Source organism: Pleurodeles waltl, chromosome 3_1, assembly GCF_031143425.1.
Source record: "Pleurodeles waltl isolate 20211129_DDA chromosome 3_1, aPleWal1.hap1.20221129, whole genome shotgun sequence".
Taxonomy (NCBI): domain Eukaryota; kingdom Metazoa; phylum Chordata; class Amphibia; order Caudata; family Salamandridae; genus Pleurodeles; species Pleurodeles waltl.
The window spans coordinates 612,513,928-612,536,247 of record NC_090440.1 but is presented as its reverse complement, the minus strand read 5'-3'; the positions used below and the strand labels follow the sequence as shown (position 1 = coordinate 612,536,247).

Below are 22,320 nucleotides of genomic sequence, written 5' to 3'. Positions count from 1 at the left end.
GATTGCCCCAGATGCAGAGAGGGAGAGGCGGGCTTTCTCCATATGGCGTGAACCTGCTGGGGCTTACAGCGTTTCTGGGAAAACATGTTTAGCGTGCTGGAGGACACTGTGGGGAACCAGGTAAGGTGCACACCCCTCCTTGCCCTCCTAGGCTGTGACAGAGATGTGAAGGGAGGAGATCAACGCTTGGTGTCCATGGGGTGCTGCTGGCAAAACGCAGGGTGGCCATGAGATTGAACCGTGGCCCTTTGCCAACTTTAAAAGAATGGCATGCTGATATGTTATATTGTAATACTCAGACAGATATATACAATGAGTTGATCCCCCTGAAAAATAGACCCAAACAGTACTGGAGAGCCTATAAGATATATTTAATTGGAAAGGACACAGGACAACCTGAAGGTGATTAAGGGAGTGGTATTTGTGCATATGGATCAGATAGATAAACTGTTAACCCTTGGGTATGCCACAGGAGCTGTGTGGCTGTGAATTAGCAAAATCTATTATGGTTTTAGAGAGACTGGACCGAGGAGCGGGCATCATCGTCATAATGAACTACCATATTTGACTCTGCCAACGGACCTTAGTACACATTTATTAGATTACTTTTGAAGTGTGCTTGTACAACAAAACTGTATTGAGTGAGAAACTGTTATAAATGTAAAAGCATATATAAAATAATTTTTTTTTAAACAAAAGACCCGAAATGCGGAGCCATGCGTGGTGTCTGATAATGACAATGGTGTTGACTCTTCTAGAAGTGGTGTCCGCAGCATCTGGTGGCATTAGAGATTGTCTTACCCTCTGTACTAGCTTGTCCTCTCTTTTCCTGAACTGTTCAGTGAAATGCTTCACCAACTCCTGCATCTTGTTCTATTGCACCCAATCATACTTAGAGATGAGGCCTACTGAGATAGCCAACCTCCAGCGGGTGGTAGCTGTACTAATACCCTCTTCCCTGAAGTATCCAACTTCTTGCTCTCCTTTGTTTTATAGGGGGGGTCTGTCAGCATCGCCTGTGGCCTGACCATTAGCATGCTAGCATGCTTGTGTGCTGTATGCACCACAAGGGAATTGAAAGGGACATTACCCCTGATGTAGGGTTGATTGTTGGGGGAGTTCATATACTTTTTTCCACCTGGGGGGTTACCATTCTTGCCTGGGGGAGGTCTTTGAAAGTGTCTACGGCTGACTTCAACATACCTTTCAGCATCGAGAAGAACTGCACTGTTCTCTCAGATCTGGACAATGTCTCCACTGAAACGTTATCCTCCTTGTGAAGAACGTGCATATCCACCTCAAGAAACATAGCCCTCTCTTTGTATCAACTTGTGATGCGCTGTGATGTTGTCTGGGGTTGATGTTCTTATAAGACAGTGATCCAGGTCAGGATTCTCTGGGGGATCATGGTCGTAGTAATCCAACCGGTTATTGGTGGGCACCAAATCAAATGGTGCCTTATCAGGGTTTATGGGGTGGAAGGGGCTGCTGGCCCATGATAAGAATAAGGGGAACCCTCTGGTCCTCTGGAAAATATGGTGGTGATGAATGTGGAGGAGGTGGTGGCAGAAGAGGAAAAGGCACATGTGGAGGGGTTTGGGGCCCGTTATTGTGTCTGTTATGCATGAGAGTTGGGAGAGGCTTCAAAGAAAGTTTTTCATCAAAAGTCTGCTTTTTCTTGCAAGGCAAAGTCTTTGTGAGCTTGGAAGGCAGTTTTGTGGAGATCTTCTCATCTGTGTATAAGAAAATGAGTTACGTACCTGTAACTGTAGTTCTACAGGATTGGTATCTTTCATTAATTCACATGCTTGAGTCATTCCCCATCGTCAGAGTCCCACGGTACCATAATATTGCATTTATAATATTATCATAAGCTATAATGGCAATGAACAATCACCCTAATAGCCTACTCATATCCTTTTAAAAGGAACCAAACTCCAGCCAATATGGTGACAGTACCCCCTAGAACACACCCAACTAAGTCCCTCCGATGTTTAAACACTAGTGGAAACGTTAATCCTGTATCAATAATGTGGGCCTCTAAAGGGGAGGAGGGTTGGTTGCATGTGAATCTATGAAAGATACCAATACTGGAGAACTATAGTTACAGGTAACTCATTTTCTTCTCCAGTATAGGATCTTTCATAGATTCACATGCTTGAATCAGAATAGCAAGCAGTTACTGTACTGTATACTTCTTATGCTAATAGCACAAATAGCAGATGGTGGGTATAACACATATATACAGAGAAATATACATATGTACAGGAATAAACATATAACCATATATTATTACCTGTTATAAATACAAATGCAAACACATATAACCAAAAGTGTCTCCCGTTTTAAAATAAATGGCGTATCGCAGCATGCCCAACAGCTGCATCACTGTGCTGTGCTGATTTAAGGCAATAATACTACGTGAATGTATGTACATTCTTCTATGTCGCAGCATGACATATCTTCTCTAGGGGCACTCCAGCAAACAAAGCATGCTGATTTAAGGCAATAATGCTGCATGAATGTATGTACATTCTTTCATGTCGCAGCATGACATATCTACTCTAGAGGCATTCCAGAAACAAAGCAGTTGAGATGGAGACTGCTCTAGTTGAATGAGGCTTGATTTTAGTTGCCAGTAGCTCGCCAGCTTTGGAATGACAGAACTGGATTTCAGCTGAGATCCATCAAGTGATGGATGCTTTTGTGACTGGTGCACCCCTACAGGTGTGTCCATATGCAACCAACAGTTGGTCTGTTCTCCTGACCTGCTTGATGCAATGTAAGTAGACTTTCAGACATCTGGTGTATGTAGGAAAGTTTCCACTGGTGACTATGGATTTGGAAAGCAAGTTCTTAGTATTACAGGTTCATTAAGATGAAAATCCGATGGGACTTTAGGGATAAATTCTGGATTGGTCCTGAGAATTACAGCATCATCTGTAAAGTGTAAGAAAGGTTCTTTAGTTGTAAAAGTCTGTATTTCCCTCCCCCTTATGGCTGATGTTAATGCCAGCAGCAGTGCATCGTTCTATGATGGGAACTAGAGGTCTGTTCTGCATAGCAATTCAAATGGACTCTTCATGAGTTGTGATAGCATTACATTCAGAGGGGAGGAGTCCCCACTGGAGGAAAAACCCAGAACAATCCTTTCAAAAATTGCTTAATAATTCTGTTTGACCACAAAGACAGAGAATTTGAGGAGCGTCTATTTATTGACATTGCAGCAAAATGTACTTTAATTGACGCATGCACTAATACTGACTGCTAGTGACAGGACATAAGCTAGTATTTGTTCAGGTGATGCCTGAATAGGATGTACATTTGATTTCTGGCACCACAAGCAGAAACATTTCCATTTCAGTCTATATGTCTTTATAGTAGCATCAGCCCTTGCCTTTGAGAAAATGTACCTGCAGTCCTGGGGAATATTCAGATTTGCAAATTCATGGAACTCAGGAGCCATGCACATAATTGGAGAGAAGTTTTTTTGAATAAAGGACCTGGCAGTGGCTCATCGTCAAGAGTGTTCTGGATAGTTTCAGGTGAATGTGGTTGGATTCTGATAGTAGAAGCATCTCCGTGAACCAATGCTGTCTGGGCCTCCTGGGATCAGGGTGGTGCAACATTGTACTGCTTTCATCTTGCTAAGAACCTTGGTATAAGAGGTATCAGTGGAAAAACGTATGTATAGATCGACGATCACCTGATCAAAAACACATTCCCCCATAGCCCTGGATGTGGATGCCAACTTGCATAGAACTGGAATTTGTGGTTCTCGCTTGTTGCAAAGAAATCTAGTGCCGGCTTGCCCCAGACAAAGAACATCCTGTTTAGCGCCGACTGACCCAGCTCCCCTTTGTGGCAGCTGTTCCAAGTTCTACTTAGCGTGTCTGCTAAGAGATTGCTCGTTCTGGGAACATGTTCTGCCTGAAGTGTTATCCTATGCGTCATTATCCAGCTACATATTTCCTGAGCTTCCCTAGAAAGAGCTAGCAATATTGTGGCCTCCTGCTTATTCACATAATGCATGCTGGTAGTATTGCCTGTGCAAACTAACACTGACAACCCTGCTATCCTTGGCAGGAAAGCCTGGAAACGTAGACAGATGGCTTTTGGCTCTAGGCAATTTATCTGCATGCTGTTTTGGACTGAAGACCACTTTTCTCGGATTTGTAGGTCTTGCATATGACCACCCCAGCCCTCTAGGCATCTGTGGTTATTACAAAATCGGGTGTTTGAGGTAGTAACATAAGGCCCTCTGACAGAAGGTTGGTTTGTGATCATCAAATTAGCACTTCCAAGGGTACGGGGGTGCATGGGGGTGTAAAAGTATGCATCCTGTAACTCCAAGTTTGTCATGTAGTCTCCATGGCTGATGAGATGCAGGATGTCTGAAAGAGTTACCATGCAACAGGATTGCTTCCATGATACTTGTTTAATTTTCAGAGATTCAGAAGGGGTCTACGGTCCAGTGTTTTCTTTTATATTAGGAAAAAATTGGATTAGAAACCCATTACCTTTTCGGGTTGGGGAACTTTTTCTATTGCTCCTTTGGCTAATATGGTGAGGGCTTCCTACCTAAGTGAAGGCAAATGGGGTGCGCTCCACTTGGTGGAGTGGTTGGCGGCCTCTTGATAAATAGTGTACGCCCTTAGGTAAAAAGGTCCAATACCCATATGTCTGATGTTATTTGCCACCATTGCTCGGAGAAGTTGGAAACCTTTGCACCCAAAGCTTCTGAAGTATTAGGAATAACTGGCACCTGAGTGAGATCACTGTTTGCGACTGGTGGGTCAACCCTGAGGGGGTTGTTTTCTTCTGGGCCCTTGCTCATTATAGGCCACCGCAGGTGGTGTTTAATTGGGCTGCTGCTGGTAGAATGGCATTTACTATTGTTGGTAGGGCTGATACTGCTGAAAGGGTATATATGATGCAAGACTTCTTTGGAGCACTTCCTGAAAGGGCATTTTTCGAAACTGCAGGGTGCCCAACGATTTAGCAGTGTTGGTGTCTGCCTTGATGGCTTGGAAGGCATCATCCAGGTGTTTCCCTAAGACGGCTTCCCCATCACAGGACATGTCAAGAATTTTGACTGTAACTCAGACCAGAAAGATGTTGCTTTCAGCCAACCTTGCTGCCTTAAAACCGCAATGCCTGCCAGCTGCCAAAACTCAGCTGAGGTTATGTCTATAGCACAATCAATTATCTCAGATGACGTCTGTTCCCCTTCAAGCAGGATCCTCTTTGCCTCTGATCGTTTGTCCTCTGGCACAAGGTTTATGATGGTACTGATATCAGACTACATTTGCCTATCAAACCATTATCGTCAGTGAATTGGCCACACGAACTGTGATGGCGGACATAGTGGAAAATCTTGTGCATACATTGTCCAACCACCTGCCCTCTTTCTCCGGTCGAGCAGCAGGCCAGCAGGTGGAAACACTGTTTCCGCCCGCTGACCCCGTGGGAAACTCTTAATAGGACCAGCGGGTGGAAGACCATATTGGCAGTCTTCCGTCCTAAAGAGTTTGGCGGGCGGCGTCTGCCACCCGCCAAACTGTTAATGAGGCCCCTAGTCTCTTTTGGTAGTGTTCTAGAGGGTGCTGTTGCCTTATTGGCTAGAGTTTGGGTTCCTTTTAAAAAAATATGGACTGGCTATTAGAGTGATTGTTCATTCCCATTATAGCCTATGATAGTGTTATGTACCATTTTATTATGGTACTGTGGGACTCCCACTTTCATAACTGGGAATGATTCAAGCATGTGAATCTAAGAAAGATCCAATACTGGAGAAACAGGTGTTTTTGCTGCACATCCAGCTCCTCCTGAATCCTTTAGAGGCTAGGTTGTTCCAATGAGGTGACCAATGAGGGAGGCCCTGACACTGATAAGTTCTTCGGGCCAGAATATGTTTTTGACATCAAAGATGTTTACGGTGCGAAACACAACTTTGATGTCAAGTCTGATCTTGGTGCCAGCATTGAAATGGACTTAGGCCATGAAGCCCTGTGAATTATCTTCGGGGTCGCAGCCTAAAGAAGTGAGTGCTGGTGGATGGAAGTGTGGCATGCTGCAAGGTCTCTGGTTAATGCCACCCACAGCCAAAGAGTGGTAGAGGTCTGGAAGTCTGTGTTTTAGTTGATGGGCTTGATGCACAACCCCCTTGAGGGTGTTGCTCTGCCACAATATGGGGCTTTCTGGGGACTTTGTGTGTGTTTCAGTGCCACCCATACTTAGGGTCCTGGTAAAGGTCTTTGTCCAGGGACCAGGAGGTGCAGAGGCAAGGGGAGCATTTGGTCCTCTTCCTCTGAATCAGAGTTGAAGAGAAGGCTGCCTTTGCACTCTGTGACAGCTAGTGGGGCAGAATGCCCAAAGGCGTCTTCACTTTCCCTGACATCTGCGAGGAATGTTCCCCAAAGAGGTCAGAGGCTTCATAAAAGGCTTGCTGCTGCACTCTCTGATGGACTCATCTTCTTTCACATTGAGAATGATGAGTTTTATATGTGGTGACATTGTAGTGGGGGGGAGAGGCAGAGGTTATGCACCTCGTTCATTCCATGGGATCCTTGAGCACCACTGAGGACAGTTCTGGAAGGGCGTCTGTTCCATCAGCTTGTTTGCATTCTCTGTGAAGATGTTGTTGATGGAACCATCTATTACTCAATCAATGATGAGGGGACCAAAGCCCTGGCGTTGAGGAGTCACTTATTCACTTATAGTCAGTCTCTGGGGAAGAGATCATCGAGGTGCGTGGGCAAGGAAAGATATTATTCTCTGAATATCGGAATCAAATTGGCCGGTTGGGCCTGATCGAGAGGGGGATGAATGCTTCAAACTCAGAGCCCTGGTCATACATGTCCATGTAATACACTAACTTGAAAGTGCACAGAAATACATGACTATGTTTTCACAAAAGATAGAAGCCAAAGAAAGCTAAACATCTGGCAGTCCACAACCAATGGGTTAGGCGTCATCCACTTCTAACATCTGAACCCACTGTAAGCTGCTATTTTAAATCAAGGGGTTTAACTGAAGCAAATCAACTCCTTAAATCTATTTGTTTTTAAGTAGTATTGCTGAAATGGAAAATTGTGCCACTATCGTCATGGTGTTGTCTGGTCTGTGTCATCAGGTGACAGACACAAGCTCTTATCTCTGACCAATTTGTTCAGGAGGAACAATTTGTCCTGAGGAAACTGGGTCTGAAGCTATCCAATGAGATAATACAGGAGCATAAAAGCGACAAGGCAACTAAAGCAAGCTTAAGTAAAACCTTAAAGAACACAGTGTAATAGTGATGATTTAGCTTTGCTCCATGAATCTATGGTGGCAGAGATTCAAATTTCCCCAGCACTCACAAATTTGTAGATAATTTTTCATATGAGATGTACGAGTGTGTGAGCATAATGTGAGGCAGCCGGTATAGCCCACACTATGTTAACAATGTGATCATAATAGTGCTGATTTGTCAGACAAACATTTGTATAAATAATGAGTAGTGCACCTATACTATTGTTTAAACACATTTTAAATACGAAACATTGTGTTTTTCTATTGTATTAGTATTTATATAGTGCTTATTACCCCTCATGATGTGGTGAAGCTCTTTGAGGGCATATGGCAGGCTACTCCATGGGATGTTTACAACATTAAGAAATCCATTATCTATTAGGAATTATGTTTTCCATGCTCATTATCTCACAGTTAGCATTTGGGTCTTAAACACATTGGTATGCCAATTGTCATACCTCTTGAACACTTTGACATGCTCATTATACAGGGACATACTTTAGTGGTGTGTGTGTGTGGTGGGGAGGGGGGCTCATTTACTCTGAATATGTGGCAGAACCTCTGCCACTTAAGTAGGTTGTGGTGTCTCAAGGGTGCACTCCTTCTGGATCAATTGTCTCACAGTCATAGGCACTACTCCCGGAGATGAAAGGTGTTGGGCTGTGTTGGAGCCATACAGTACTCTCCCTTGTTAATTCAGAGTTTTTAAAATAAAGAATGCAGATGAGAATATTTATTGAACATTCAGACTTACAAGGAATAATGGGGCTGTATCAATATATGCAAGTTTAAGTTTTTTGAGTGTCTTGTATGTGTTGGACTTGCAAAAGCAAAGCCTTTTATAGGGCTTGTCTGAAAAGCTAAGCTGCAAGGAGATTGTAAAAAAACAAATGCTTTGGATGCTGCCTCTAAAAAAAGCCTAAAGAAGAGCCTTTTTTTGCATGAACACCCCAAGTCTTTGGCCTGATGCTGCTGGTTTTCTGACTCTATAAGTGCACTGAGTCCTGCCAAAGAGGCCTCAGTGCCAGTGCTCTGACCCTCTAAAGGTATATGTGTAATTGTCTCACCCACAATTGGCATAAGTTAACTTACTCATGAGTCCCTAGTATATGGTACCCGGGGTACCCTGTGTCTGCAAGTTGAAGTGTCCTTTGTAAACTCTTGCCCGTATTGTGCCACCACAAGTGTCACGGAGCAAAGCATGATTCCCAGCCCATTACTAACTGGCAGAGCACTTTTTAAAGTGCTAACTCGACATTGTCATTTAGGTGATGCAAAACCCAAACCTTCCTTTTCAATATTTAAAAGTCACCCCTGAGGCAAGCTTCCTAACTTTACATGTTCTGAAAGTAAAAACCTAGCATTGTTGCATTGTCCCTTTTACTGTGGAAAGGCTAGTAGCTCTGTTGGCAAGTACACAGTTACATGTGGACAACTCGGAAATGCTAACTTCTGAATGGGACTAATAAATATGATACTTTGAGGTATCAAAAGAATTGTTGTATTAAACTCAACCTGATGCTCAAGTCAAGTTTAATGTTACTTTTGCACAAAAGGCAACTTTAGAAAGTTGCTGCCAGTAAATATACTGACCAGTCCCAATATGACAGACTGAGTAGGCTTGTGGGCTCATTCAATTTATCACTGAATAAATCATTAAAAAGAAGACCAACATTTCCATCAGGTTCAAAAGTTTTATTTCTTGAGACTTGTGTTCATTCAAAGCCATACAATAATCTCTACCATAAGGATCATCATTTCTCTTCAAATGTGCACCTATGGCATTTGCTAGAACAAACAACATGGCGATGGAAGGAATGCTTCAAGCAATCTATCACTGGCGATCGATCATTTGGACTGCATTCCAGTTCATCAGTTTTCGCTCACTGTACCACTCTAGACAGAAACCTGCCATATGTGAGCTCTGTGCTCAGTGTGCTATAGGTCTGAAGTTGCACCCACCTGAGGATGCCCAAATATGCTTCAGCTGGTCTAGGCTAGCTTGTATTGCCATTCTGAGGGGATCTGGCATGGTAGTTCAAGGAATGGACTCCAGCTAATTCAGTAGGACCGAGAGTGATTTACATATTACATTTTTTGTCTAACGTGGCCCTGGTACTCTGCCCTGTCAGGCACTAAGAGACTCAAACACCCAAACAGGTAAGATGCCACAGGGTGATGTTGTTAACCTTACACCCTTTACTTGGACAGGCTGGATGCCTTAAGAAGAGGTATTAAGAAGGTGTGGAGGTGGTAGAACAGGGGAGATCTGTGCTGGAGAAACCAATGACACAGCCAAGCCACAGAAGGTAGTCCACACCCTGCAAGTAAGGGGGACAGGGTGGGTAGTGCACAAGGGACAAGGGGGAATTGAAACACTTGCAAGAAAAAAACTAGCATTCAACAAAAAAAGCTTCCAATCCATGTTCCTATAGTCAGCAATTAATGTTTAAACACAAATAAACAGAACAATGTGCGTCCATTCATAAAACTATATGTTTGCTAGAGGAGTTGAGCACAAACAACCTATTTTTAAACAATATATTGGGAATTTACTTTTTTTCTTTCTGCTGTGCTATCACAATTCTTTTCTTAAAATAAATGTACTACTAAGAGCCAAACTGTCGCTGGACTCAAAATATGAACTCTACAATTGGGTCTGTCAAACACCAAAACTTCTGCGTTTTCTCATACTCTACATTTGGTAACACAACACTTGTTGTGTGACATAGGAAGGCTGTGCACATTTTCTTTTTCCTTTTGGACCTTGGGAATATGGAGGGCTTGAACATTAGATCAACTCTACCAATTAGACTGTAGAAGGCAAGAAGCATGTATCTGGCCTCCTTACCAGAATCTGAATGAGGTATTAGTAAGGTAAGACTGGGTACCTACAATGCAGCTGTCAACAGACCAGCTGCAACCAGCGTAATTCTATGGAAAAATAAAGGAACCCAGATAGAGTACTCAGGTTGATAATAACATCTATACCTTTCAATATGAAAAGAGGTGATCGTGTAGACTTTTGTCTGGAGATCATCTGCTCATCCTAGCCACGACCCGATATGAATGGAAGGCCATGTCATCAAGAGTGGAAGAATCATAAAAATACAGATGAACAAATCAGGGATGGATCTAGCTGGAATTTAAAAAAAAACTACAGGTGAACACTACTGTTTCAACTGAATGATAACAAAAAAAAATCAAGATCTTGAAGTATAAAAGAAATGGCATTTGGGTAAAATCAGTCATCAGTAAAAGCAGCCAATGCTTACCATGTGCAGCTGTAGCTTCACTTTCTGCCACTTTGTATACAGCATTTTCTACTTTTCTGTAGACCGGGGGTAGCACTTTGACAACGTTTGGGAAAAGGTCTTCATCTTTTACGAGTTGAAGCATCACACTTTGGAGTTTTTCTATATCCTGGTAGTCTGTGCAGTCCAGGGGAAGCAGGTCCAAAACCTAGAATGAGCAATGAGGAAGTACAGGGAGATTAGAAATGTCAGTAAAAAGCTGTGGGTACATACATTCTGATCCACTGCTACAAACTAAGATCTCGCAGTAGGAGCGCATAGGTAAAGAACACCAATTACCCCACTGGGCTCTATTACAAAAATCAATGAAAATAAATTGATATATGTTCACATTGATATCTATTTTATGAATGCTATAATAAAGTAACTCTTTATGGGAGATTACTTTATTGGTTTGTAGCTGTGAAATGCTTCAGGAGTGGACACAAACATGCAAATTGGAATGGAACTGCTAACAAATTACAAATGTTGAGAAGAAATAAAATCCTAAAGTAATTTTGAATTAAATCCATCAGGTTAATCAAGTAGTGTCCCTAATGCATTACAGTTTTCTTTAAATCAGTTTTCAAAACCTCTGCTTTCTGGGACGTTCCATTATTAAACTGAGATACAATAGTTTTGACTGTGGTTAAAAAAACAAATACACATATGCATATGAATAAACATGAATGTGTATAAATTTAGCCTTAATGTCACAAGAAAGACCTAAAAGAAAGCAATAAATTGTGGCTAATAGTTTGCACACTGAAGGATTTCTTGTGCGCTGGTTGACATCTGTGATACATACTAATATGAAGATACTTATGTTCAGGTTCTTGTTCAGGATGCAAGTGGGTCTCATTAGCGGACAGACCCTTTCTTATGTTTGTAAGTTTTCCACTCAGATCTTCCAGCATGTTCAGTAAGACCATCTCTTGCTGATCCTTTTAACTTTAGAAACCCCTTTCATTTAAATGCTATGATGTGATATCCAACAAGAATAACTTAGCATATTGCACTCATTCAAATGGCCAACCCACAAGTCTAAGAGTAATCTTCCTCTATCCATTGATGAATAATGATATCGGTCTGATGTATCACAGAAGTTAACCCTGTGGATACTACAAAGCCTCAGGGCATGATGAGCAAAGATGATCTGTCAAAACACAATTGCCATAACCTGATTGATGGTCCCAACTAAGCGGTTTTGTTATCACAACCGGAGAACAACTAGAGGGCTAGTGTGTTTCCTATTGTCATACACATCACATTAGAAGCCACTTCTCTTTTTTCATACATACTCTTCATGGTGAAAACGGACAGAAAGCCAGCAGAATGTCAATTAGGGGAGCTGCTGGAGGTCGGCCTTTGTGGAGGGAAACTAACCAACTTACATCCTGGACTGACAGCCTGCCTTGCAGGTGCCTATCTGACCAACTCAGCTGACATAGAGCTTTCTATTACCATGCACTAGCCACTTTACAAGCTCACCTCTGTTTTTCACACAGGCACTTCATGCTGATTGGCAGCTTGAGATGGCTTTCAAGAGGTGGTGCCTCTGTCAAGGGGGCATTTAACCACCAATTGCCTGGAATGGCCACCCACCACCTTAACCTTGCTCACTGCCAGAATCATGTCAATGTGTAAAGCATGCTAAGTGAACTGCAGATGGCCCACCAAGCAGAGCTATTCAATGCCTCTCACATGGATGCAATCTAACATTCATATTTTTCATCATCCTATCATAAATTATAAGGCTCTTATAAGTGCTATCACTTAGATGCAGACTTGCTGCACATGTTATGGAAATGATCACGTTTATACTGCTACTGGACTGCACTGTTGCACCGTCTGGAGCACTGCATAGATCGTATCATTCCATTTATCTCGGAAGCATGCATTCTGGGACCCTTTCACATGGACAAAAAACACAGAGCCACATCTTGATTTCTAAATCTCTGGCTTATCTTAGCTAAGAGCCCATTACCCGTACATGGCGCTCACCGGACCCACCAAACTATGGCCCATGGCTACAGTCAATGACAATTTGGGCGAAGGAAGAGAGCATGACACTCCACAGAGAAGACACCCTTGGCCTTAATAATATACAATAGCTTCTAATTGGGACGCAATACTGGCTGACTTACACACATCAGTACCTAATACACCTGTATGTGTTGACATGCCGACGTCGGGGAGCGCAATGGGTGTTATAAATCTACCAGTCCCATCCACGCCTCTGACCACAACACATGCACCACCATAACGTCCCCCCCACTTCACCTTGCCCCATTTAAACTACTAGCAACTTTTATAACGATTTTTGCATTTTTACTGCTGTTGCACAGCCCCTACTCTTTTCCAGACCAAATGTAATAATGACCTGAATCGCCTACTTCCAGCTCAGATTATACCCTTATTCCTTTCCCCTTCCTACCCCACTCCCAGTTCTAATAGTTGTGACGTTGCATTGTTCTAAGATGTTTGATATGTTTCTATTGATGGGCACAACTGAAAATTTGACGCTGTCATCGCACATGCATGAATGTTTCCCATGCAACTTCCATCCTTGTACTGCTGTGTACCTATAACAGCGATTCAAGCACTGCTTGGTAACAGGTAACATACAAAGTCGAATGCGCTCCGGATGTGTAAACTGAAATACATGCAGCATGTATGCACCACCACCTATACAATATGTAAACTACTGTATTGCAGGAATGAAAGTATTGTAATGCAGCATTATATCTAAATGAAAAATGCAATAAAAACAGATTCAAACAGAAAAAGGATCCTATAAGTACTATTACGACCTCTCTGCTAGTCACTGTTCAATGAGACTGTTTCCTTCAACATAAAAAATGTACTAATTCAGATTATTTACTAGGAAAAAATTTGGCCACTATGCTATCTGACAACGCTCACATTGCAAGGTATTTCCCAAGTTGCTATAAATCAGCGATTTGCTTAGCTGACACATCTATCCACCCTAAACAACGTGTTGACTCTAAATACTGAGTTATTACACTCTCTGAATTGTTAACCATTCTGATCATGATGTATCAAAATAGAAACTGAGATAATTTGACTACCAAAAAAATTGGTGAATAGTAAACTTTCCTAATTGTTGCTTAAGATTTGATTCTGCCGTAAATGTTCCCTCATAGTTTCCCTATGGGCATGGGTAGATTTATGTTTATGTTATGTAATGTTATGTTAACCTATAGTATGCTATGCTGTGGTTATTCGTGTATTGCACAACTCGCCCTATGCTATGTTATGTTATCTTATGGCATGCTATGGTTATTTGTATAGTGCACAACTCACCCAGGAGGGTTTGCTGGCGCTGAAGCAGAAGCTGGGACGAGTCAGGGTCGTAGCTAGGTGAAGCACACTGGTGAAATCCAGCTTACTGGTGATGAGGACTTGGGTGACGGTCCTGCGATTGTGAGGAGCCACTTGAAGATCTTCTTGAGCATCTTCAGTCTGTGGAAGCAGGAGATGGAGACTATGTTTACTTGATCAGTCATGGTCAGTGTCTTGTTGATTACTATTCTGAGGTTCTTTCCGTGGATTTCAGGGAGGGGTGTGAGTCTGAATTAGGCAGGCCACTAGATGGAGTCCCAGATTGAGGTGTCTTTGCTTAACATTTCTTCTTTTGCTTGTCTGTGTTGAAGTAGTTGGTTTTCATCCATCCAGCAACTTCGGTCATGCAGATGGGGAAATGGGTCTTGGTGTTTGGCATCTTAGAATCAGGAAGTATGAGTTGAGTGTCATCAGCATAGAATATGATGTTGATTCTTTGGGCTTGGGTGATGCTGGCAAGTGGGGTCATGTAGGCATTTATAAGAGAGGGCCTCATAATCCTTGTGGATCCCTGCAGATGAGGGCGACAGCATCAGTGTTTGAAGAGGTCCAGGCTGACTGGCTGGGTGTGATTTATCAAGAAGGAACAAATCATGCAAAGTGCGGAACCTTTGATGCTAGATTCCTGCAGTTGTTGGATAAGGATGAGGTGAGAGACAGTGTTGAAAGCTGTGGAGGGATCCAATTGGATGAAGGCTGTGGGGTCACCTCTGTCCATGACCATCCGGATGCTGTCTGTGGTGGGGATGAGGGCGGTTTCTATACTGTGGATGGGCCTGAATCTATATTGAGTGGTGTTGAGGAGGTGGGTGTCAGTGAAGTGGGTGGCTAGGTGTTTATCATCTTTTCCACTTCTTTTAGCAGATATGGTAGCAAGGAGATAGGCTGGTAGCTGGCTAGAGTCTTCGGTCTACTGAGGGTTTCTTGACGAGTGGGAGTACTGTGCGTTTTTCCAAGCATCCAGGTAGTTGGTTGTGATGACTGAGTCATTCAGGATCAGGGTGAGGGCTGCATTGATATTGTCCAGGCCTTTGATGAAGACGGAACAGCAGGAGACCAAGGGATCTCTGGTGTATGTGGACTGCATGTGTGTTGCGGTTTATTGAGTGGTGATGGTGGGCCATGTGGTCAGGAGTGCTGCAAGAGTGGAAAAGTTCAGTTGGGGCTCTAAGTTTTCATTGATGCTTGTGATCCGGGATGCAGAGGTCCTGAGAAGGGGTTATGCTGAAGGAGTTGTTGCCATAGAGGTGGACGCAGTGCATTCAGTGGCTCTGATTTGGTAATGGTAATGCCTGAAAGTGGATCTGTAAGTTATCTTCTTGGGGTTTTTCTGACTTTGTCCCATCTGCGTTCAAGTTTCTTGCAGGGGTGTTTGGTGAGCCCAAGCTCTTCTGAGTACCAGGTTGCTTATTGTCTGGTTCTTGTGGCTTTATTGGCATTGAGAGGAGACATGGTGTCAGCACAGGCAGTGATCCAGGCGTTTACGTTGGAGATGGATTTGGGGAGGTTGTTGTTGTGTCAAGGCAGTTAGTGTAGGAATTCGGAAGACAAGGATGCTTCTGAGATCTTGTTCAAAGTCCCGTTGTGAAGATCTGGTGATGGTATTTCTGAAGAGGTGAGGGATGGGTATATTGAAGTTGATGAGGGTGTGGTCAGACCATGTGATCGGAGTGGGCTTTTCTACTGTAATGTTTCTGAAGCTGGTGAATATGGATGGAGTCCAGTAGGTGTCCAACAACATGTGTGAGGCCACCTACTTGCTGTGTGAGTGTGAGGTTGGACAGATCCTCAAGGACATTGGTTGAGTTAGGATCGGTCACGTCCTCCATGTGATAGTTGAGGTAACCGAGAAGGATGAAGGCACTGGAGTTGAGGATCAGGGGATGATGAATCCCACAATGACGCTGCCACAGTTAGCACATTGTCCAGAAGGGCAGTAGATGAGGATGCTGCTCAGAGTGAAATTGGCGGTGATGACAAGTGTGAAGGTCAAATATTTCATGTTGCTGGTGGCGCTTTCTAAGGTGGAGGAGCATTCTTTGAAGATATGGTATCTGGAAGTCTGAATAATATTAGTAGCCAGAACTGTATAGCAAATTCACAACAGCTATATTTCCTATACTTCATTACTAGTGATTTATAATATGTTTATTTCTATGAAATACGCTTTCCTAAAAATTCAAGATGAGCTGTTTTTGACATTGATTGTCATATTACTCCACCTGTTATTGAAGACCCCCAATTTCTGCAATGATGCATGCTAGACAAAATGTTTTAAAGTTCAGGATAAGTAAAAACACACATTAGGTGTAAATAAAAATTGTAAAAACAAAAACCCTGGTCTCACTTGCATAAAATTCAAAGGTAGCAGAAGGGGCTGAATATATTTGCGACTTAAATTATTAAACCTAGGACATATCATCACAATATGGAAGGCATCAGAAATGGATACATTAGCGCAAGCTCACACAGGTAAATAAGAGTCTTTAATCCACCCTCCATTAGAAAACATATGTTGAGGAATCAAGTTTAGCCTGAACAGGGCCAGCAACCTACGGTGGTAGCTGGGCATGTGCAAATTTAAGTAGGGTTCCATTCCACCCACGGATTTAACAAAAATAAAATGGCACGTAGAGTGCCTGGTCAAAGCAGAAGCCTCACACTCCGCTGCAATCTTGGAGAGAAAGGCCTGCTTGACCCAAGTAATATCCGTTTTAACAATGCGACCAGGTTCATAAAAAGTTTTAGTCTCCCTAGGTTTATAAAGGTACACAAAACATAACTCCACCAGGGGAAGCACATTGTCCAGAGCCAGGCAATCCCATATAATTCAGCTTGTTAAGCTGCAGCTCGTCCTTCAGCCACACTGAGAGCCAAAGTATCAAGGGACGAAGACGAATAAAATCAGATATGTATCCCACACCCAGTTCCTTCTGAACAACCTCTGAGGGTATACTTTGTGGAATTTTTAAAAGACCTCTAAACAATTTATTTTCCACAATCCAAATAGGGGTGATGGCCACATAGCTGCAACTCTCACAGCCAAAGCTCACAATGGGGATGCACTTAGCTTTAAAAAATCTCTAAGAAACCATTGTGGGTTTATGCCAAGCAGAGGTATGCATCATTGTCTGCGCAGATCCCACATAGCATTTGCACGTCTTTCTATACTAGGAGATCCTACAGCCCTTCTTTTGTTGGACTTTATGAAAGTCTTTGGTTTAGTGAGTTGGGCTTTCCTGGAAGAAGTGCTGATAAGGGTGGAGCTGGGTCCTAGATTTTGTGCATTTGTGCAGGTGCTCCACTCCAACCCCAGGGCTCAAGTGCAGGTCAACGGTGTTTTATCTGCCTTATTTCCGATTGGTCAAGGCACCCACCAGGGTTGCCCCCGCCAATCCCCAATTTTTTGCGCTGGTGATCAAACCATTGGTTGCATAATTTTGCTTTGATACAAAGGTGTGGGGCTTCGACTGAGATGCTGCAACGGAGGACCGCATTGCACTCTGTGGACGACATGCTTCTCTACATCGCAAGCCTGTTGGACTTTTTGCTTATGCAGGGTCATCCCCAATCTTTTTGCATCCTGCCTCCTATTTTTTCTGACCTGTTGCTGTTGGCTTATGAACTCTGAGCACTTTATCACTGCTAACCAGTGCTAAAGTGCATATGCTTGCTGTGTAAATTGTATGGTTAATTGGTTTATCCATGATTGGCATATTTGATTTACTAGTAAGTCCCTAGTAAAGTGCACTAGAGGTGCCCAGGGCCTGTAAACCAATTGCTACCAGTGGGCCTGCAGCACTGGTTGTACCACCCACATAAGTAGCCCACTAATCACGTCTCAGACCTGCCACCGCAGTGTCTGTGTGTGCAGTTTTTAACTGTAAATTCGACTTGGCAAGTGTACCCACTTGCCAGGCTTAAGCCTTCCCTTTTCTTACATGTAAGGCACCACTGAGGTAGGCCATAGGTAGCCCCAAGGGCAGGGTGCAGTGAATGGTTAAGGTAGGACATATAGTAATATGTTTTATATGTCCTAACAGTGAAATATTACTAAATTTGTTTTTCACTGTTGCAAGGCCTGTCCCTTTTATAGGTTAACATGGGGGCTACCTTTAAAAATGATTACGATGAAGATTCCCTTTGGGGCAGATAGACATGTGGAGTTTGGGGTCTCTGAGATCACAATTTAAAAATACATCTGTTAGTAAAGTTGATTTTAAGACTGTGTGTTTGAAAATGCCACTTTTAGAAAGTGAACATTTTCATGCTTAAACCATTTCAGTGACTCTGCCTGTTTGTGGATTCCCTGTCTGGGTCCGTTTGACAGTTGGGCTGGTTGCACCTCTCACTAGACAGTGACAAAAAGGGAGCTGGGGTGTAGTCTGCATTTCCTGATGAGCCATCTGTGCTAGGAGGGAGAGGGGGAGTGGTCACTCACAACTGAAATGGCTGTGCCTGCCCTCACACAATGTAGTCTCCAACCCAGTGGAGAGTGTCTGGGGCCTGGCCAAGGCAGGATTTCACAACCAAGAGAGAATTTGCTTTGAAACAGGCCTACTTCAAAGGAGAAAATGGGTATAAGAAGGGCACCCAAAACCACAGACTTTAGAAAACTTCTGGAAACCAAGAGGAACCTTTGCCTGGAGAAGAGCTGAAGAGCTGAGGAAGAAGAGCTGCCCTGCCTGTGAATGTGCTTTGTGGAGCTATCCTGCAGTTGCTGCTTCTGCCAGAGTAAGGGGGCAAAGACTGGACTTTGTGTGCCTTCCATCTTGTAATGATCTCCAAGGGCTTGATTTAGAGCTTGCCTCCTGTTGTTTGAAGTTTCTCAGGGACAGCAAAGACTTCTCTCTGCCAGCATCTGGAGTCTCTGGAGAGACTCCTGCTCTGCCAAGTGGTGCCCATCCAGTTCCTGAGACCCTGAATGGAGAAGCTGGCAGCCTACGAGGAAGAAATCCATGCACAGAACGCAGTGCGGGGAAAATATCGACGTGACTCCGATCTGCGGCTGAAAAAGTGACGGACGGCCGGCTTTGCGGCTGAAAATCAACCCTCGCCTGCAACACGACCAAAGAATGGACGCAAGGAGATGGAGAAATGACGCGCAGCATCCCTGATGGAGGCTGGTGAAATCGTAACCCGCCCTGCGTGGTTTTCAGATCATCATGCGGCTGGATTTCCGACGCAAGTACCGCTGGGCATGTAACAACAACACAAGGCCTGCCTGGACCTGAGAGTGCTGACCGGATCGACGCATCGCTCTCCTGCAGTGAGAAGAAACAGCGCGCCCGACCCGGCGAAAGGAGAAATGACGCAAGGTCTCGCTAGTGAGTGAAATCAACGCATCACAAGGCCTTTCTGACGCACACTCATCCATGCGGGGTTATTTTTTACGCACTCAAGGTACATTTTCATGCTAGGAGCGCTAGCGTTGTGTTTAAAAAACATGAAGACTCTTTTTGCTTTTAATTGATAACTTGACTTGTGTATTGTGCATTTTTGTCGTTTTGGTCTTGTTTGTTTAGATAAATATTTTCTATTTTTCGAAACCTGTGTTGTGTCATTTTGTAGTGTTTTCATTAAGTTACTGTGTGTGTTGGTACAAATGATTTACACCTAGCACTCTGAAGTTAAGCCTACTGCTTGTGCCAAGCTACCAAGGGGGTAAGCAGGGATTAGCTGAGGGTGATTCTCTTTTACCCTGACTAGAGTGCGGGTCCTTGCTTGGACAGGGGGTAACCTGACTGCCAACCAAACACCCAATATCTAACAACGCCCATCGCTCACGATCCCTAGGGTACTGCGGATTCACAGACTGCATGGGAAGGCTTCAAAGCTTAGTGTTAACTGTCTGAATAATTTTTTGCTCCCCCCTTCGGGGGCTGTAGATTGAGGAAGAATGGCCAGTGTTCCCAACATTTCGTCGACTGAGCTTCCAATACCTGAAAATGTATGTGGCCTTGGAGCCAGGTCTTACCTGGAGTCTGAATGTCCGTCCTTCGCTGTCCTGCTTAACTTTGGACCTCAGTAGTTGCGGGAAGATGCCACTTAATATCTTGAGCAGGACTGCATTATTCAAAATGATTGTTCTCCCTCGCCTACTCTAAGTCCTACAAAACTATCCTTTGCACTTATCACAGATTTGGTGGTCCCGAGTGACATGCCAAAATCTAGGGCTTACTGTGGCTGGACCGACTGCCCCATATAGCGTATGGGAAATGTACCCAGTCCACAGAGGAAGGTGGGTTGGGTATGGCGGATGTGCATAAGTATTATTGGGTGTCCCAGCTGCTGGTAGTCAATGAGTGGCACACAAGATCGCGGGATTACTATATGGTGACTGCATCCTGTCTTCCCTCTCTAAACCCACCAGGGTGATGCTTGAGACTTAGTGCATGGCACTACGATGGGTGGGTTGGGAATCGACAGATTACACAGGTGACCCCTGTATGGTTGGGACAGTAGTCACATCAGACCTCCTCTCTGGATAGATTTGAAGGGTGGGATAAGATTGGAATATCCAGAGTGGGTGATGTCTGGCTGGAGGTCCACCTGAAATCATATCAGACGTTGCAGGAAGAGCTTGGGCTCCAAAAAGCTCAATTTTATAGATACCTGCAGCTGCGCCACGCTTCAGAGCAGCGCCGTGATTCACTGAGGAATGTTCCTGAAGGCAGCCGTCTAGAATTCCAGATCCTTATGGGACCTATTGTAGACAAAGGGATTTCACTGATTTACAAATCCCTCATAACTCATTCCCCCGATTTGTTTGTGCCCCTTTGAACCCAGGGGGAACAGTGGGTGGGACCCCAGAGGACTCTGATTGGAAAGACACTCGCACGGCACACAGAATACAGGTTATCTCTTCCAGGCTTCAGCTCATATTGCTCTTTTACCTGCACATGACATATTAGACACCCAAACGTCTATGGCGCTTGGACACACTGCAGTCGTCACCCTGTTGGCGCAGCTTGGGGCCCCCTGCTCATTTTTATGATATGATGTTGGACTGTCCAGTATTTGTGAGATACTGAGGCAAGATCACCGAAGTTTTGTAAGAGGGCTGGGGAGGCCCATTGATACCTTCCCTTTTGCCTAATCTGTTAGGAGTCTTGGAGAGGGTGTGAGACGCCAGGGGAGATAGGTCCCTAGTGGGGACGGGATTGGCACTGGCAAAGTGGGATTTAGCTAAAGGATGGCGGCTGCCTTCTCTGCCCTGGATGGAGTTGTGGAAACAGGCAGTGGACTGGTGCACAACATAGGAGTGGATGTCCCTTAAAATATAAAAAGATATGGGGTAAATGTTTGGACTACCGAGGTATATCTTAGTGTACACGTACAGGTGGGATATGGAGATATATCTCAGATGTTTTTATATTGCTGCCTTCCTGTACCGGGGTCATATTGTGTTTTGTGATACTCTGCAAAAATCAATTACATTTTGTTAATAAAAAAAACATCTCCAAGATAGCCTTAATGTGGGTGCGCCCCAACATGTGTGAAAAGTCAACAATACTATGGTACCCTGGGTGGCTCTGTTAAAGGACATAAGATTATTCTTTATCAACAGGTGCTAGTTAAGTTGAGAATCCAACAAAATGTCCAAATATAAAAAATTATGGTCTGGGCCATAACAATTTTTATGAATTCCACTATTTTTATAATATATTTTCTCCATCTTTATCCACATGACACTGTCTGTATAGGACCACAATGTTCAGTATATGTATGTACACTGCTTTATGTCTCTTGAATCAGCGTATAATTGCTTCTAATGGATCCACAGTATGATGTATCGATATTCATATTATTTGCATTATGTGATTGTTTTAACATATTGATTACATCTGCATCTGCCTTCTGTTATGCTGCATTATCTGATGTGCAATGCTTCTTCTGTGATGGATAGGCTTGAATGGCCTACTATCAAGGGTCATATACAGATTCTATTTGTTCCAATTTAAAAATTGGCCCTTGTTATCAATGTTCATGGTTTTATCAGCACATTGAATTCCCTTGGGGTTATATGGCCTTTCCTCTTCCCCTCTCTCCTTATTTACTTTTCCTATGTTTCGCTTTACTCTCTTTTTATTTCCAGTACATCGTGGTATCCAGTCCATCCGCAGGTCATTTTGCTGATACTTTAAAGATGGTTACTAGATTTTGTCCCCTTTTCTATGTCTACTTTGATGGAGCACAGCTTTCGGGTGTCCCTAGATATTTTAAACAGGATCGCCACTGGAATACTCTAAAGATGGCCGCCAGGGTTTGTCCTCTTTTATTTCAGTTTACATACACTTTTATTATGGCCACTCTACTTTGTCTTTCTTTTATTTCCACAGAGCAGCCCTTCGTGTTCCTATACATT

At 43.5% G+C, this 22,320-nt stretch overlaps 1 protein-coding gene across 2 annotated transcripts in view; it reads right to left on the bottom strand.

Moving 5' to 3' along the window:
- Positions 1-22,320, bottom strand: part of LOC138284374 (malignant fibrous histiocytoma-amplified sequence 1 homolog) — a 216,948-nt gene that overhangs the window by 161,998 nt on the left and 32,630 nt on the right. For both annotated transcript variants that reach the window (XM_069223080.1, XM_069223081.1), the window contains one exon: positions 10,569-10,755. In XM_069223080.1, coding sequence (XP_069079181.1) covers positions 10,569-10,755 — 187 coding nt within the window. The remainder of the gene's footprint in view (positions 1-10,568; positions 10,756-22,320) is intronic.